The 20,480-nt window shown below is 28.5% G+C and overlaps 1 protein-coding gene across 1 annotated transcript; it reads left to right on the top strand.

Moving 5' to 3' along the window:
• Positions 1-1,789: 1,789 nt before the first annotated feature.
• Positions 1,790-17,637, top strand: LOC111686838 (casein kinase I; the record flags this gene model as incomplete). Its single annotated transcript, XM_046947947.1, has 5 exons — positions 1,790-1,987; positions 3,867-3,920; positions 7,037-7,135; positions 15,388-15,494; positions 17,277-17,637. Coding segments are annotated over 5 exons (510 nt in total), but the record flags the coding sequence as incomplete, so codon positions are not given.
• Between the last annotated feature and the right edge of the window lie 2,843 nt (positions 17,638-20,480).

Below are 20,480 nucleotides of genomic sequence, written 5' to 3'. Positions count from 1 at the left end.
GCCTATAGTCTAGTCTATAGTCTAGCCTATAGTCTAGTCTATAGTATAACCTATAGTCTAGTCTATAGTATAGCCTATAATCTAGCCTATAGTATGGTCTATATTCTAGCCTATAGTCTAGTCTATAGTCTAGACTATAGTCTAGTCTATTGTCTAGCCTATAGTCTAGTCTATAGTCTAGCCTATAGTCTAGTCTATAGTCTAGCCTACAGTCTAGTCTATAGTCTCGACTATAGTCACTTTTTTTTGTCTAGTCTATAGACCAGTCTATATGCTAGCTTATAGTCTAGACTGTATTCTAGTCTATATTGAAGTCAACAGTCCAGTATAGTCTTTAGTTTAGTCAATAGTCCGGTCTATAGTGTAGTCAATAGTCTAGTTCATAGTCCAGTCTATAGTCTAGTTAATAGTCTAGTCTATAGTCCAGTCTGTAGACAGTTTTATAGTCTTGTCTATTTCATAGTTTAGTTTAAAGTGTCTATTCTTTTGTCTAGTCTATAGACTAGTTTATAGTCTAGTCTATAGTGAAGTCTACAGTACAGTTTATAAACAAGTCTTAAGTATAGCTGAGTCTATAGTCTAGTCGATAGTATAGTTTATAGTCGAGTCTAGAGTCTAGCCCATAGTTTGTTCTAAAGTCTTGTCTATAGTCTATTCTTTTGTCTAATCTATAATCTAGTCAATAGACTAGTCTATAGTCTAGTCTATAGTCTAGTCTTTACTCTAATTTATTGTCTAGTCTATAGTGAAGCCTAAGGACCAGTATAGTCTTTAATCTGGTCAATAGTTTAGTCAATAGTCTGGTCTATAGTCTAGTCAATAGACAGTTTTATGGTCTTGTCTATTTCATAGTTTAGTTTATAGTGTAGGCTATAGGCTTATCCTTAATCTAACCTACGATCTAGTGTATAGTCTGGTTTATTGCTAAGTCTATAATCTAGTGTATAGTCTTGTTTATAGCCTAGTCTATAGTCTAGTTAAAAGTCTGGTCTATAGAGGAGTCTTTAGTCTATTTAAAAGTTTAGTCTACAGTTTAGGCTTTAGGGTAGCCTTCTGTTTAGTCTATAGTCTAGATATAACCTAGTTCTAGTCTTTAGTCTATGCCAGTCTATAGTTTAGTGTAGAGTCTAGTTTACATTCTACTAGTCGACATTCTAGTGTATAGTCTGTTCTTTAGAATAGTCAATATTACAGTCTTTAGTCTACCCTATAGTCCATTATATTCTGTAGTATAATCTTTAGGTTAGTATGTGGTCTAGTTTACAGACTAGACTGTGTAGTAACATTAATACAAGTTTAAACTTTTTTTGTTTATAAAATCCCTTGAAAATTCTTATTGAAAAACAATTCTTTATGGCTTTTTTAATTTTAGTTTAAAAAAAACATGATTTTTAAAAAATTTATTATTTATCTTAGATAAAACAAAAAAAATCCGCAAAACAAAATCATAATTTTCTTAGAAAAACGTATGCTAGCTGAGTGTTGTTGTATTTGAGATAAAAATTTGTTAAATGAAAAAATAACATTAAAAAAAAACTATGATAATTTTTTTATCAGTAATAACAGCAATAATAATAATAGTATTCTATTATTTTTTTATGCATAAAATAATGACTAATATTAAAAAATTTATTTTTATTTTTTTTTTCGCAAAACAAATCAACCAAACACATTATACCATATATTTGTATGTGTGTGTGTTTTATCATCAACGTATTTAAAATGACAATTAAAATGATTGTGGTCTCTATCTCGCTCTCTTGTTGTTAATAATTCAATGACAAACTAAAAAAAATCTCTTCATCAATTTTATCATTTTCTTGATAAAAACCAAATCACAAATGTAAATGTTTTAATTGTAAACACAACCAACACCGCCACCACCCACTTAAACTACAACAAACAGTCAACGCCGGTTGGTTCTTTACAAACAGGTCATGAAGTTATCATTTCACCAAATAAAGATCGTCATAATGTTACAGGCAAGGTAATGTATAACTTTTTTTTTGTATATTTTTATAAAAATTTATTTTTATCATTTAATATGTGTTTAACAATTTCCAATTGAATTTAAAGAATTTGTAGTTTTTATGGAATAATTTCTTTAGAGAATACATGTGTATTTAAGAAATGGAAAATTTTGTTTAAAAGATTCTGTTATTCAATTGGAATTAAAATTTTGAAAAAAAACGGCAGTTTATTTTGAAATGTTTCTACTAAGGAGTCTATTAATGTTTTAAATATTTTTGAAGTTTAATAAGATTTTGCTTCATTTTGTTTAAAATATTAATAAGAAAACTATACAATTTTACTTTTATTAACAGTTATAGCTTTAATTTTGTATTAGAAAAAGCTTAGCATCATTGTTTAGTTAAAATGTCTCTCTTTAAACTTCGTTTGCTCTGCCCTTTCCGCCTTAAAATCTAATCTTAAAACAGTATCACTTTAGTCCATAAACTGCTAATCCGTTTAACAGTTTTATTTACAGATTGACTATAAACTACACTGTAGACTAGTCTAAAGGCTAGACTATAGAGTAGGATATAAACTAGTCGTTAGACTAGAGACTAGACTAAAGACTAGGTTATAAACTAGACTATAGACAAGACTTTAGACTAGACTATAGATTAGACTGTAGGGTACAATATAGACTAGATTATATACTAGACTATAGATTAGACTATAGACTAGACTATATTCTACTCTATAGTCTAGTCTAACCAATAGTACAGTCTAAAACGTAGCCTATTATTTAGTCTATAACCTAGTCTTTAGTGTAGTCTACAGCCCAGTCTCAAGTCCAGACTATAGACTAGATTATAAACAAAACTGTAGACTAGACTTTAGACTAGACTATAGACTAGACTATAAACTAGACTATAGTCTAGACTATAGACTAGACTATAGACTAGACTATAGTCTAGACTATATACTAAACTATAGTGTAGACTATAGACTAGACTATAGTCTAGACTATAGACTAGACTATAGACTAGACTATAGACTAGACTATAGACTAGACTATAGTCTAGACTATAGACTAGACTATAGACTAGCCTATAGACTAGACTATAGACTAGATTATAGACTCGCCTATAGACAATACTATAGACTACACTATAGACTAGACTATAGACTACACTATAGTCTATACTATAGACTAGACTATAGACTAGACTATAGACTAGACTATAGACTAGCATATAGGCTAGCCTATAGGCTAGACTATAGACCAGACTATAGACTAGACTATAGACTAGCCTATAGGCTACACTATAGACTAGACTATAGACCAGACTATAGACTAGATTATTGACTAGACTATGGGCTAGACTATAAACTGGGCTATAAACTAGACTAAAAATAAGACTATATACTAGACTATAAATTAGACAATAGAATATACTATGGAATAGGACACGGAATAGTCCATAGTCTAGATTAAGGACTAGATTATAGACTAGACTATGGAGTAAACTAGACTGAGTAGACTAGGCTGAATCTAGACCAGGACTATAGACTTGAATCTAGATTAGACTCTGAACTAGACTAAAACTTACATTTGTTAGAGTTGCCACATCAATCTCTTAAGATATAAATAGTGATGCCATAACATTTCAAAATAAACTGTCCCTATTATTGAGGTAATTAACAAAATAAATCTTTTAAGTATATATTTCTTTTACACAAATAGTTTATTTTCTTTGGGTTTTCTTTTTTAATTGTATAAACATTTTAATACTATTACTATTAAGTGTCTTTTAAACAAGTTTTTCTTCTTCTTTAGTATTAAAATACTTAATTTTATTAAAATTTAAATTTTGTTTATTTTTGTTTAAATATCAACAACAACAAAAAATAAACAGGATGTTTCTTATTTTGATTATGAAAATGATGATGAAGAATTTTTAATTTTGGAGGTTAGATATTGTTTGTGATAAACGTAAAGATTGAAGTAAAATAGGGTGTGGTAACAGTAGTAGTATTTTAGGCAAAAGCTAGAACAAATCTCACGTAGGTGGTTTTTATGTATGCTTTTCTTTGTGTTATAGTCTTAAAAGGGTTATTTTTAAACTTTATAAATAATGTTGTATATTAATTTATAAACAGCTTTTTGTTTTTTTGTTAATAATAATTTTTTTCTTTAATTTTGTTACTAAAACATTTATTTTTTTATTTAAAGCTTTTTTCTTAACGCATTTGTTGATTAATTTTCTGTCAAAATTTACTAACTTGTATAAATAATAATTATTATTTAATTAGAATAGTTTGTACATTTATTTATTATAAAAGTTTTGTGATTTTGTATATAACAAAGAAAACTCTAGTTAAATTAACAAAATTTTTTGTAGTAAACCTATGTATGATAAACTAAATTTAAGAAAATTTTAAAATACTAATCAATTTCCTACAAAATTTGAGCTGAATATGACTCAAAAAGAATTAGAAAAAACGATGTGGTAATTTCATTTGTGTGGCAGCTCGTATATCTAATCCCATTTGACAAGTACGTTTTCAGTGTTGCCAGTCCGATACTATAGATTGGTAAATGAACAAATATTAATGCTTACAATACAAACAAATCCATGAGGCTGGGCATTGTAGTGATAGCATAACACGATACTGTAGACAATGAATAAGTAGATCAATCGAAATACTGGACAATAGCCTAGACTTTAAACTAGACAATATTCTAGACTATAGACTAGACAATAGTCTTAACCATAGACAAGACAATTGTATAGACAGTAGTCTAGACTATAAACAATACAGTAGTCAAGACTATAGACTAGAAAATAGTCTAGACTATGGACTAGAAAATAGTCTAGACAATAGTCTAGACTATAGACTAGACAATAGTCTAGACTATAGACTAAACATTAATCTACACTATAGACTAGACAATAGTCTATACTATAGATTAGACTAAAGATTAGACTAAAGACTGGATAATAGTCTAGACTATTGTCTAGACTATTTTCTATAGTCTAGACAATAGTATAGACTACGGACTGGACAATAGTCTACACTATAGACTGGACAATAGTCTAGGCTATAGACTAGACAAAAGTCTACACAATAGTCTAGACTATAGACTAGATAAAAGTCTATACAATAGTCTAGACTATAGACTAGACAATAGTATAAACTATAGACTAGACAATAGTCTAGACAATAGACTATAGAGTAGACAATATTCTAGACTAGACAATAGTCTACACTTTAGACTAGACACTTTAGCCAGTAGTCTACACTATAGACTAGACAATAGTCTACACTTGTCTGCACTTTAGACTAGACTATAAACTAGACAATAATCTACTCTGTAGACTAGACAATAGTGTAGACTATAGACTAGGCAATAGTGTAGACTATAGACTAGATAATAGTCTGGACTATGGACTGGACAATAGTCTACACTATAGACTGGACAATAGTCTACACTGTAGACTAGACAATAGTCTAGATTATAGACTAGACAATAGTCTACACTGTAGACTAGACAATAGTCTAGACTATAGACTAGACAATAGTCTAGACTAGACAATAGTCTAGACTATAGACTAGACAATAGTCTAGACTATAGACTAGACATTAGTCTAGACTATAGACTAGACAATAGTCTAGACTATAGACTAGACAATAGTCTAGACTATAGACTAGACAATAGTCTAGACTATAGACTAGACAATAGTCTAGACTATAGACTAGACAATAGTCTAGACTATAGACTAGACAATAGTCTAGACTATAGACTAGACAATAGTCTAGACTATAGACTAGACAATAGTCTAGACTATAGACTAGACAATAGTCTAGACTATAGACTACACAATAGTCTAGACTATAGACTACACAATAGTCTAGACAATAGACTAGACAATAGTCTAGACTATAGACTAGACAATAGTCTAGACTATAGACAAGACAATAGTCCAGACTATAGACAAGACAATAGTCCAGGCTATAGACAAGACAATAGTCTAGACAATATACTATAGATTATATAGTTAGGCTAAAGTATCTGGTAACTTTTTATTCATATACAATTAGTAATAGGTTTCATTGACAGTTACATCTCTATTTTTTTAACAAATTTACAGTGATGTCAATATCACAAAACTAAGAATTTAGATTTATACAAAAGTAGGGTTTATTTCCTTAAAAAATGTGCTGATCTTTTAACTGATTTAATTTAATTAAAACATAATTTCAAACATTTTCATAAAAAAAGAGAAGCAGTTTACCCTTTCTCAATATAAAACAAGATTTTCTTTTAAATTATAAAATAACTGTAAAAAAAACTTGTAAATGTAAAAAATACCTTAAAATCTTAGTTGTAGATACGTATGTATTGTCCTGAACTCTGGCAGCTTTATTAAAATAAAACTAAAATCAGTAAAAATCTAAAACTAAATTCTAGCTACAAACTTAGTAGTGGTGCTTTTTTGTTGTTCTTATTGTTTTGTTGCTTTTTTTGTAATAATTTTTGAATTTTTCTGTAATTTATAATTTTTCAAAATAAACTTCTTATGGCTAAAGGTTTTTTCTTCTAAATTTTTTTAAACAAAATTTATATAAACAAAATTATAAAAAAAAATCATTTAAAAAATCCAACATAAAACTTATGAAATTATTTTATTTATTTTTTTTTTCATAATTATCCAAATTAACTAAAAAACAAAACCAAATGAAACGTACTACTAAATTGTAAAAATAAAAACAACAAAAATATAAAAACAACTATAAATATCATAAAAATCAAATAAAACCACAAATCAAAATGATGTTAAAACCAAACAACCAACCATCATCGGCTTATTATTACCACATCCATAAAACATCCTTAAATAACAAAAAAAAACATCCTTAAACTCTGACATCCAACTCTAAAATGAATGAATTTGAATGAATGCACTCGACAACGAACAACACCTTTGTTTGAAAAACCGTTAAATTTTAAATAAAAAAACACGCTATATATTTATATGTGTGTTGTGTGTTTTTGTTTGATGGGATTTTGGCAATATTTTAGACAAATGCCAAAGGAGGTGTTGCTGCGTGGCCAGATGTACCTAAACCAGGTGCTACACTAGGCAATCTTACGCCTGCCGATAGGCATGGTTCTGTACAGGTAAGTTTCTGAGTGTCAAAAAAAAGCAAACAAAAAAAACTTCATGTTGTTCTTTTTGTTTTTATAAATGTGTGTACAAATTAAGGAAAATATTTAAAATTATATCATTCATATACTAAATTCTAATGTGGATGTATAAAACAAATTGTTTAAAACATATATTTGTCTTTTTTTGTAAAAAATATTTAAATTATATAAAATTCTTGATATATGTTTATTTTTTACTAATCTTTTGTTGTTAGGTGGGAAATTGTTTATATTTTTAAATGTTTTTAAGTAAAATATGTAATAACTAAGACTTGAATGAATTTTCAGTGAAATTTATTTATTATGAAAATTTAAATTAAACTACTTAATTGCAATTGGACCGATAGATGACAAATTACAAAAAACTTAAATTTTTTACCCCCATTATCACAAAGTCTGGTTATTTTTTATCTTAAGGTAAAATTAACAGTTTTCGTACAAAAAATATTTTAATCGGCAGAATAAATTCCGGTTAAACGATAATCGGAGGTGGAGTTTACGGGGCTTGTGTTTTTCTTATATTTTATAAGTTATAAACAAAAAATATCTGGCAACTTCACTTAAATTCTAATGTTTACATTAGCAACTCTTTATTTACATTTACTTATAAGTGATGTCAATTTATTGGAAAAAATTTGATTGCTCGTTTAGTTAGAAACAGTGTTTTTATACCATACACCATTTTAGTGGTAAGGGAGCCTCCATCAGGCAGGGCACATTGGATTTATAGTTCTATAGGATCCCTATCAATCGGTTTAAAATATATTTTTCTGTATCTGTGTAAATCATATGATTTTCGTCCGTATGCATATATATAAATCAATTTTAAGGATAATCTCATAAAATTTTTATCACGTTTCACTTTACAAAGAAGAATCCTTTTACCAAGCCTGCATACAACCGCAATGGGGGCTAGAAATATTAGAAATTTTTGTATAAAAGTTGATAAAGTTGAAGCTGAGGTGTTATTGAGTTAATTACACCATTTTAATGGGGAGGTTACATTCGATTTATGATTCTTACGACCATTATCAATTGGCTTAAAATCAGATTTAACTTCTAAAGGGCACTTCATACGTAAAGTCTAATAAAAAAGTAAAATAAAATTTCATCCGTATAACAATAAAGAAAATAACTGCTGTATGATTTAAAACTTTTGTGTTACCATGATTAGTAAAAAACAACAACTAAGTAAGATGAAAACAGCTGCTTCACGTTTTTTGTATGTGTTTATATAAAAATACATCCCTGATCTAATACGAATTGTTTTATGAATTATTTAAAAAAATCTGTCAAAAATGTCCATCCTGTCTGTCAAAAATTTTCATCTGAATTTTTCTCAATGTGCGATGGTTTTATTATACATCGCGTTTAGACGATTTCATTCGTACTCTTCTACTCAAAAGTTTGACAGATCATATTACTTGTGTGTTCATGTGAAGCCGGCTTAAGCGACAGCTATTTTTGAAATGGATTGCATACCACAGTTGTTGGAGAGTTTACCGTTATATCGAGAACCAATGGAAAAATTTTTTATTTTTTTTTTACAAAACAGAAGCCGACATAGCATAACAATTTGGCAACTATACTTGCAAATGAAATGTCAATAAAAAGCTATATGGCAACTTCATTGCTATCTAAATGTTGCGGTTGTATGGTTGCTAGACTTCAAATTATCTTAAGAATTGCACTAGCTTTCAGAAATTGATTCTAAGCCGATTGGTATACTTAAAGGTGAATGTAGGACCAATATTTTTGCGTGTTACAAACATCAGCAGAAAAACGTTATACAACTTTAACCACACACCCTCTTCCCCATTATAATGGTGTAGGGCAAATGATTCAATATTTCAACAATTTTCAAATTTGAAATTCTATAAAATTTTAATTTTCCATTTAATTAAATCTCCTAATATGTTTGTAGTTTGAAGTCCATCGTCGCAATTGTAATTAAAACCAAACATATTTTCTTAAATTAACCTTTTATGTCCTGACATTTCTGCGTTCACATTACAATACATTTTTTCTCTCTGTTTACATTTTTTTCCTAATTGACTTTATTTATTATTCCGTTACTATTTTTTAACTATTATTCTTGTTCTTCTTCTACAACTATTACTCTTTTTTATGTATATGAACTTAAATAAAAAAACCTGTTGATTGATTGTTTGATTTTCCTTATGCAGACTTTTATATTTTTGATGTTTTCATTTCTAATGTTTTCACTTGATTTACTCTACATTTATTCAAGGTACCTTGTAACTCTGTCTCTCCTCTCTCTCTGTACTGTTAAATTTCACCTACATACACACTCAAACACAAACACTCTAAATTTTCTTTTTCTTAAGAACTTGATTTCATTTTGTAGTATTGCAAAAATTCAATTGAATTTTTAGTCATTTAAATGGATTTTCTTTCATTGTATTAATCTTGGAAAATGTAGAACGAAACATTTTTAAATCATTTGAAAATTTGTTTTCTATTTACTTTAACTTCTTAATAATATTGAGTATTAATCATTTTGTAGTAGTTTTTCCATATCTTTCGTACATTTTTTAATTATAAATGTAATTTGTTAACTGAGTACTGTTTAGAAATATCACAATTCGTTAAAATAAAAACACCTAAACGTGCTGTGTGTCGTTTTTGTTGAAAGAAGTATTTTAATGATTTTTCTTTTTTTATCTCTTAATTCATTACATTAAAAATACACATTCGTACATAGTGTTCACACCGATCAGTGATGCAAAATAATTACTATAAATTTTATAAATTCCAAGGATTCAAATTTGTGCGTTATGTATAGAACGTAGAAAGTTTTATTGTTCTGAATATTGTGCATTCGCCTGTATTTCTTTCTACCATACATGTGGCAAAAGTTAAATAACGGATTCCGCTAAGTTTGTGAAAGTGTTGCCATATTTGCTTGGGTATTGTAACAGAGGTGGAAAATTCTGTACTATTTTACTATATAGAGTGGTTTATAGACTATTTTATTGACTGGTTAATAGACTGGTAATTAGACTAGTCAGTGGAATAGTTAGAAGCCAGTCATTATACTATTTAATATACAAGTCTTTATACTAAACAATAAAGGAAGATTCTGTACTATTGTACTATATATAATGGTTTATAGACTAGTTAATCGACTGGTTAATAGACTGTTAATTAGACTAGTCAGTCGAATAGTTAGTAGTCAGTCATTATACTATTTAATAGACAAAGCTTTAGACTAAACAATAAACTGGTTATTTGACTAGTCGTTAGACTGGTCATTGCATTAGGTAATAGACAAGTCATTAGACAACTTAGTGACTGGTCGTTAGAATGGTTATTACACTAGGCATACGACTAGACAATATACTAGTCATTAACTAGTCAATATAGTTGTTTATCGACTAATCAATAGACTACTTTATCGCCTACTCAATAGACTAATTTATCGACTAGCCAATAGACTAGTCACAAGATTAGTCAATATACTATATTATCGACTAGTCTGGTCATTATAATAGTCAATGGAAGTTAAAAGAATATTCATTAGACTAATGAATAGAATAGTCAATAGTCTAGTCAATAGATTAGTCATTAGACTAGTCAATAGAATAGTCATTAGGCTAGTCAAAGAATAGTCATTAGACTAATGAATCTAATAGTTACTACACTAGTTAATAGATTAGACGAATCAATAGACTAGTTTATTGAGTAGTTTGTCGATTAATCAATAGACCATTATATCGACTAGTTTATTGACTAATCTATCGTTTAATAATCAGACTAGTTCATCGTCTAGTCAATAGACTAGTTTATCGACTAGTCAATATACTGCACATAGGGAAAACAATACACGCCTGGTACCAAATTGACACCAAAGTGATTATAATTTTACAAAAACATCCGTTGTCAAAGAATATACATACGTACGACAACACTATGTAAAGTTGGCAACGCAACGTTGTCAACATTGCAAGAATTCGTTTTTGAAATTTTAATTTTATACTACACATAGGGAAAACAATACACGCCTGGTACCAAATTGACACCAAAGTGATTATAATTTTACAAAAACATCCGTTGTCAAAGAATATACATACGTCCGACAACACTATTGCTGCAATGTTGACAACATTGCGTTGTCAACATTGCAGCAATTCGTTTTTGAAATCTAAGTTTTAGACACATCCGTTGTTTAAATGTTAACAAGCGTGGTAGGCTCACAGATTTTTGTCAATAGTGAGCAATGGACTAGTTCTTTCCTTTGTACCTTTTCAACAATATTTATCCTTAAACAGGGTGCCTATTCTAAATGTTTATTTTTGCATCCCTGAATTTTAACACACCTACAAAAACACGTAATTATACTACACACATACTACACTACTCTCCTTTTAAAATCTTAACATTTCTCGTAACTTTAGATAATTTTTGTGTTTTCTTTTAACTAAAAATCGTTTTTTTCTTTTTTTTTGGGTAAAAGATTACAAGTATTTTAATGAAATGTATTCACAGTTGTTAAGTAAAATCTGTATGTATGTTTGTTGTTTTTTTTCTTGTTGCACAAACACATAAATACTAAATTTCTTTACACATACATATATTTGCATATTTATTTCAAGGATTCATTAAAATATTTGTGTTAAACATTATTCAATTGTAAACGTTTAATATAATATATACATTTACATAAATTTATTTCTAGTTAAATAAGGTTATGTAAATATTATTATTATTAAATGTATATGAATTACTATATTTAAAGGTATTTTAAAGTAATTTTTTTAAATCTCTTCTGTTTAAAATAAAATTTGCATAAAATTTATTCAAGTGTTTTAGAACATTTAAGAGATATTGTTAAAAATGAGACTGTGTAAATAATTTATGTTATTAATAGAAAAAAAATATCTAAATTATTAGATGTTTAAACTAGATACTTAAGGATTGTGGTGTTATAATGGAAATTTCTTCTCATTACTGTATTTTAAACATAATTAAATAGTTATTTTATGGGTTTTTGTAAAACGATCTAGACATCAGTTTGTTGAAGAATATTGCTAAGAATATAGAACTGAGGTAGACAAATTTTCTCAAAAATATTATCTTAAAAAACTATTGACAAAAATGCCTGTCCAATAGTTAACTTTAAATGCAAATACACATCACAATCGATACAATAGTACTAAATTTCCCAACTCTGTGTGCATTATTTTATAATGTCTTAATTAAATTAATCTAAAGATTATTTAATAGACGTCAGACTTGTACATAAACTAGCACATAGCCCTATTATAGAATCGTTCATAGAGTAGCTAAAATACTAGTTACAATAGATTAGTACTAAATAGACTACATAGTCTATGGTTTAGTAACTAAACCAGTTCATAGTCTGGCCAATATGTCGGTTCATAGTCCATATTATAGACCAGTCCATCGCCTAGAGAAATACAGTCTATTGACTAATACATATTATAGTCCATAGACTAATACATAGTATAGTCCATAGTATACAAACTAGTCAATTCACAGTCTAATCTATAGAGTAGTTTATAGTCTAATATATACATCTATCTATAGACTAGTCTATAGGTTAGTCTAATCCATAGACTAGTAAGTAGTCTAATCTAAAGACTAGTCCGTTTGACATAATTAAAATCTCATCTAAAGTTTAAGACAATGGTCTAGTTCTGTTTTAGTTCTGTTCTAGTTCTGTTCTAGTTCTGTTCTAGTTCTGTTCTAGTTCTGTCCTAGTTCTGTTCTAGTTCTGTTATAGTTCTGTTCTAGTTCTGTTCTAGTTCTGTTCTAGTTCTGTTCTAGTTCTGTTCTAGTCCTGTTCTAGTTCTGTTCTAGTTCTGTTCTAGTTCTGTTCTAGTTCTGTTCTAGTTCTGTTCTAGTTCTGTTCTAGTTCTGTTCTAGTTCTGTTCTAGTTCTGTTCTAGTTCTGTTCTAGTTCTGTCCTAGTTCTGTTCTAGCTCTGTTCTAGTTCTGTTATAGTTCTGTTCTAGTTCGGTTCTAGTTCTGTTCTAGTTCTGTTCTAGCTCTGTCCCAGTTCTGTTCTGTCCCAGTTCTGTTCTAGTTCTTTTCTAGTTCTGTTCTAGTTCTGTTTTAGTTCTGTTCTATTTCTGTTCTAGTTCAGTTTTAGTTCAGTTCTAGTTCAGTTCGAGTTCAGTTCTAGTTGAGTGCTAGTTCTAGTTGAATTCTAGTTGAGAACAAGTTCAGTTATATTTCTGTTCTGCTATTTTTCATCCAGTTTTTTTCTAATCCTTTTCTTATTATGTTGTTGTTATAGACTAGACCATAGTCTATTCTATAGAATAGACCATAGTCTATTCTGTAGACCAGACCATAGTCTATTCTGTAGACCAGACCATTGTCTAATTTATGTCTAAATCATAGACTAGATCACTGTCTAATCTTTAGTCTAGATCGTTGTCTAATCTTTAGATAATTGTCTAATCTATAGACTAGTCCATAGTCTAGTTCATAGACTAGAGTGTGGACTAACCAACATAATCCATATTCTAGTTCGTAGTCTAGTAAATAGATTAGTCTATAGTCTAGCCAATATATTGGTACACACTCTGGTCAATACACTTGTCCTGAGTCCAGTCAACAGACTTGTTTATAATCTAGTATATAGACTAGTTCATAATCTGGCCAATAGATTAGGCCGTAGTCCAGTTTTTAGTCAGGTCGTTTGACTACTGTATAGTTCAGTCTACAGACTAGTCCTTAGTCTAGTCAATAGACTATTTCATAGTCCTGTCAATAGACTAATCCACAGTCTATCTAGTTTCCTATCTTAAGAATCTGATATGAATTGAAAAACTTATTGGTTAAGGGGAAATATTTAGATATAAGGCTTGGCGAAAGTATAAAACCTCGAACCATATAGAACCATTTCATTTTGAAACCCGTCCTCCAAATTAAAACATTTCATAATCCCTTATTACCCCAACAACCATCATTTAACATTATTAAGCACTTTGTTGGAAAAACATACATATTTAGTTATACAAGAAAGAAAAATGCATGATTAAATTAAGGCATTGGAGAGTAATTTATAAAATAATTTAAAAAAGGAATGTTTAATTTAATTAGTTTAATTGTTATGAATAAAAGTGCATGTGTATTAAGGTTCAATGCTAAATATATAATAAAAAAATACACAATTTTTTTTTTACTAAAAAAGGAACACAAAAAGTTTTAAAAATTGCAAGAATATTAAAAAAGCTACCAAGTCAAAATGAAATTTAAAAGATTTGTTTTCGTATTTAATTAAATTCAAAAAATCAACAAAACAAAATTTAATTGATTTAGAAGCAACCCGAAGATTCAGGCTCGGATGATGATAGTCCTTTTGATGCTTATTATGAAAACGAAAAGGATGAAGAAATATCAGTTAAGGCTGCTACTGCTGCTCTACCCCAAGCAACAGAACGACCACCTTTGGTGCCACAAAACTCCAAAGATTAGTTAGACAACGAAAGAGATTAAAAAAACGAATTGTTTTGTTTAACAAAAACAAAAAAAAAACTAAATTATATTTTTTTTTAATTTAAAATTTTGTTTAAGTTTAGAGAAAGTGTTTTTCTTTTTGTTTAATTATTTATATATAGAAAAAAAGGTATAAAATATTTTATTTTATTAAGTGTATGTTTTGTTTTTCTTCACTTTGTCTTTGAAAGTGTGTTTTGTGAAAGATTTGGCTAAAGAAAATGCTGATTTAATTAGTTCAATAGGTTTTTTTGTGTCAAGCAGTAGCAATTTTAACTGAATTTCCCTTCTCCCGGTAAAAGAGCCCTCAAAAATTTATATTCACAGTTTTTTTTATAAAACAATTGGTTTTTTTCTTAACAACAACTTTAAATCAGCATTTTATTTATGTGCGTTTGGTTTTTGTTTATTTTTAAAAAATTTATATTTATTAGATTTGTTGACATTTTTATGTAGTTGATGAGTTAAAAAAGTGAGTTTTCAATATTGTACACCCATTTATTAATTTTAGATTGTTGTGTAATAATTATTATAAAAAAAATATGTAATCAGCTGATATTGGGTTTTCAAACATTTTATTCTCTATTTATGTATCTCTCTCTTTCAAATAAATGTCAAATCATTTATGTATGTTTCATTTTGTTTATATCGATGGTTTTTCTTTTCATTTTTAAATTAAACTAATAAATGTAATTTATTTTTTTATGTTTTTTTGTCTTTTTCTTGCAATTTTAGGTTGTGAGTTCAACAAATGGTGAATTAAATGCGGACGATCCCACTGCTGGTCATTCAAATACTCCCATAACACAACAGCCTGAAGTCGAGTTGGTCGATGAAACAAAGTATGTTTGAATTACTTCTATAGGATTAATTATATTTTACAATATTTAGTTTGAAACATAATGTTTTTAACCCATAAACCTATCAATGGTCTAGTCTACATTTTGCTCTAAGCAGTAAACTAGTTTAAGGACTATGACTAATGTCTAGATTAGTCTATTAAGTAATCTATTGACTAGACGTTTGTCTAGTCTATGAACTAGTCGTAAAGTTGTCTATTGATGAGTCTATTGTCTAGTCTATGGACTATTCTATTGACTAGTCTGTAGACTAATCTATTTATCAGTCTATTGACTACACTATTGTCTGGTCTATTGACTAGTCTGTAAACTGGCCTATTGATCAGTCTATTGTCTAGTATATCTATTCTATTATCTAGTCTATTGTCCAGTCAATGGACTAATCTATTGTCTAGTCTATGGACTAGTTTATTGTCTAGTCTATGGACTACTTTATTGTCTAGTCTATAAACTAGACTATTGCCTAGTCTATGGACTAGACTATTGTCTAGTCTATGGACTAGTCTGTTGTCTAGTCAATGGACTAGACTATTGTCCTAGTTTATGGACTAGTCTATTTTCTAGTCTATGGACTAGTCTATTGTCTAGTCTATTGCCTAGTCTATAGACTAGTCTATTCTCTAGTCTATGGATTAGTCTATTGTCTAGTTTATAGACTAGCCTATTGTCATGTCTATTGTGTAGTCTATGGACTAGTCTATTGTCTAGTATATGGACTAGTCTATTGTCTAGTCTATGGACTAGTCTATTGTCTAGTCTATGAACTAGTCTATTGTCTAGTCTATGGACTAGTCTATTGCCTAGTCTATGGACTAGTCTATTGTCTATTTTTATTTTATTGTCTAGTCCATGGACAAGTTTATTGTCTAATCTATGGACTAATCTATTGTCTAGTAAATGGACTAGTCAATTGTCTAGTCTATGGACTAGTCTACTGTCTAGTATATGGGCTAGTCCATTGTCTAGCCTACGGACTAGTACATATGTGTATTCTATTGATCGTTCTATTGACTAAGCTATGGACTTGTCTATTGATAAGTCTATTTATCAGTCTATTAACTAGTCTGTATACTGATCTATTGATCTGTCAATTGACTGCATTCTTACCTTATATATAGACTAGTCTGTAAACTAGCCTATTAATCAGAATATTGTCTAGTCTATGGGCTAGTCTATTAATCAGCCTACGGAGTAGTCTATTCTCTAGTCTTTTGATCATTCTATTGACTAGGCTGTGGACGAGTCTGTAGACTTGTGTATTTATCAGATTATCGTCTAGTCTGTAGACTACACAATGGACTAGACTATTAATCAGTCTATTTACAAGTTTGTAGAATAGTCTATTGATGAATCTATTGTCTAATTGATCAGTTTATTTACTAGTCTATTGATTAATCTATTGTCTAATCTGTAGTCCATGGATTAGTCTATAGTTCGGTTTATTAACTAGTTTATGGACCAGTATGTTATCTAGTCTACTGATCATTCCATTCTCTTCTCTGTAGACTAGTCTATACATTAGTTTATGGATTAGTCTATGGGCTCGTTTATGAAGAAATGTATGTATTAGTCTATGGAATACTCCATAGTCTTGTCAACAGACTAGTCTATTAACTAATCTATGTGCTAGTCTTTTGACTATTATCAGAATAGTCTGTGGGCTATAGTCTATTAACATAACTATTGTCTATTTAAAAAGATCAAAATATGAAACAAAAAAACTAAATCAATCCCCCCCCCCCTTTTCTCTCTTTCTCATTTCAGATGTTGTTGTTTCTTTAAACGAAAGAAGAAGAAATCATCACGTCAAAAATGACTAGATGGTGTCCAATGTAGTCCAGAACGCGAAGCAGTTACATTGCTACGCGCCACTTCACATTCAAATTCAAGGGATAGCGTTTTAAATAATCCTAGCCAGGATTATATACAACAAGCAACGTCACAGCATACGTTGCGTTATCCTCCATCCGCGTCAATGTTGACGCCTACACCAACTACTAATACACCGACACTTCCGTTGTAATTTACATTTAAAAGAAAAACAAACAAAAAAAAACTCTAAACAACAAAAAAAAAAAAATGCAAAAAAAAAATAATAAAATTAAAAAAAAAAACATTTAAAAAATCCATAAAAAATCGTATATTATACATTTATTAATTAGCATTATTATTATGATTTATTATTAAAAAAGAAACATTTAAAAAAAATTATATTTTTTTTATTTTTATTTTATTATTATTTTTTTAATTTACCAATTTATTATTTTGCGTTATTATAAATTATTATAATTCTAATTATAAATTAATACAAAAAATGATTGATAATGATTAATTAATTAATTAAAAATGATGATGATGATGATCAAAACAACAAGTTTTCAAGCAAAAAGTATGAAGTAATAAAAAAAAAGAAAAATCACAATCTACAATTTACTTTATAAATTAAAAAATAAAAAAAAAAAATTAATTTAAAAAAGTAAAACATGAAAAAGCCTTAAATAAAACATTTAAAATAAAAACACTACAAAGAAAATAGGCGAAAATATTAATTTGTAATACAAAAACAAACAAAAAAAAAAGAAAGAAAAATATATATAAAAAGAAAATTATTTAAAAAAAATAGCAAACACATTTTTTTTCTTCTTCTTCTTTTTACTTCACACAACAGCTGTGGAAATTTAGTTAAAAGTTTTAAAATAAAAACATTTACAACATTTTGGCAAAAAACTGGGAATTTGTCAGTTATTAGGGATTTGAAAAGTTTTTTAAAGCAATTTCTAAAAGTTTAATAGTTCAGAGTTGTATTTTTATTTGAAAATCACAATTCTGAAATGTTAAGGTGTCAGAGTTTAATATGGAAATCAGAAAATCAATTTTATTGCGAATAGAAGTGAAATTTTCTTTTCTCTCGAAGAGAAAATTGCTTTCGTGAACTTTCTGTAAACAATTCATTCACAATAGTTGATTTTATATGCAGCAGCTGTTCATTGTTTACAAAATTTCATTAGAAAATTTCACAGTTGAATTTTGTTCACGTCAAAAACGTTAGTGAATGAAAGAAGTGAAAAGGGAATATATTTCACTTGAAATGCTATTAAACAATAGGTATGAATATCTAACATTAGCTCTTAAATAAAACTTCGTCTTAAAACATAACCTTACTTTGATATAAAACGAAAACATGCGGTTAATGCAAACAACATATAAATCGGGACAATTACACGATCAAAGCTAGACAAGAGTTATCGGCCTAATAGAAAATGAAAACGCAGTAGTTGCTCTGTAGCTAAAACATTAAATAACAATTGTTGTAAATTCATGACGAGAAAATTTCTTAACAATTCACAGATATTATAAGCAAAAACTTCTATTGTGAATGAATGGTTTAAAGAACATTATTGATGGCAGATTTTTTCTCAGGTGAAGCCAGAAAGTAAAGCTAATGAGGTGAATATTGTAAAATTAAAAGTTATTTTACAAATAAAATTAGAGTCTGTTCCTCTAACTGGGAAGGAACAAGTAAATTCTAGTTTTATATTAAAAACAACAAATAAATTCGAAACAGGCAGTTAATAATTCAACAATATTTAAGTAGTAAAACTATTTAGGTTGGGTTTCTTAATACTCAGTTAAACTAAGTTTAACATGCTGTTAACTTTTTCACTTATACGGGACACCGGTGTCCGAAGATTTTTCTCAATTTCGAGCGTTATTTTGAATTCACAACTACAGTTAATAGTTATTTTCAAAGAAAATTACGTTATTTTTTTAGAATTTGTCATTACATGCTAAAACAGATAATATCCTGCGATATCCTTCGAATACATTTTTTCCATTTTTCATAAAAAATGATCAATACACGTCAAAATAAAGTGTGTGGTGAAGTCATATTCATAAAAAGTCCAACAGTTTAGTTTTGTGCGTAAAATGTTTAATTTAAAACTCAGAACAAATTTAGCCGAATTTTAACTAAAGATTGTGTTTTTCAGTTTTAAATCTAAGATCAGTTAACTTTGTTAGTATTGCCAACTTTTCAGTCCAAAACATAAACAATAAACAGCTGTTTTTTTTTGCAAATAGTATTCGTTTTGTAAAATGAAAAATTTTAGAAAAAAATATAAATAAATATTTAAAACAATAATAATATTGATAAAACACATCAGAAAATAAATATTTACTTAAAATATTAAGTTTTTGTCCTTCCGAATTCATTATATTATTGTTTTTGTTAATTGTGTTTTCTCATCTATAACTTAAGTTTAATTGGCCAATAACACTCAGTTAAACTAAGATAATAACTAACGTTAGTGATCACTGAAAAAAACAAAACACAGATTAAACTAGGTTTAATCAAAGAATGTAGATTATCTTTAACGGAAAAATCCCCGTCCTTAATTTTTCATATAAAAAATCGTGTCCTGAAACTTCGAACTTAAGAATTTTTCAAATTATAACTATAGGTTATAAATAACCATGTATATGTATCCTCTAGCCCATGTCCACGATCTATTTTCTACACAGTTTGATCAGAATCATCACTTCGACATCCTTACATATTCAAGAAATATCTTGAACTGTGATTATCGCATTTGCTTTCAAAAGTTCATATCGTTTAGTGATATGTTATCAGCGTGACTTTCTATATAATTCCTAATATAGAAATAGAGTTTTCAAGGTCAAATAACAAATATTATGGCGTTTGGTTGCACAAAACCTAGAGTAAACATAATATATAATTGGATTGTATGTAAAGACAAGGGATTATATTCAGCTTTTGCAAAGCTACAAATTAAGTGGCATTAGGACGCTAGAACTTTAGAACTACATAATTGGATTTTATGTTAAGATAAAGGGTTATATTATAACTCATTTCGAAAGTATTTCTTCCCAATAATAGTTCTAAAGGTCTTTTGTATTGTTACCTTTTGCGTCGTTCATGTATGTATCTTCGTTGCCAAAATTCTGTAA

The sequence above is a fragment of the Lucilia cuprina genome, chromosome 4, assembly GCF_022045245.1.
Source record: "Lucilia cuprina isolate Lc7/37 chromosome 4, ASM2204524v1, whole genome shotgun sequence".
Lineage (NCBI taxonomy): Eukaryota > Metazoa > Arthropoda > Insecta > Diptera > Calliphoridae > Lucilia > Lucilia cuprina.
This window is presented reverse-complemented; position numbering and strand designations above follow the sequence as displayed.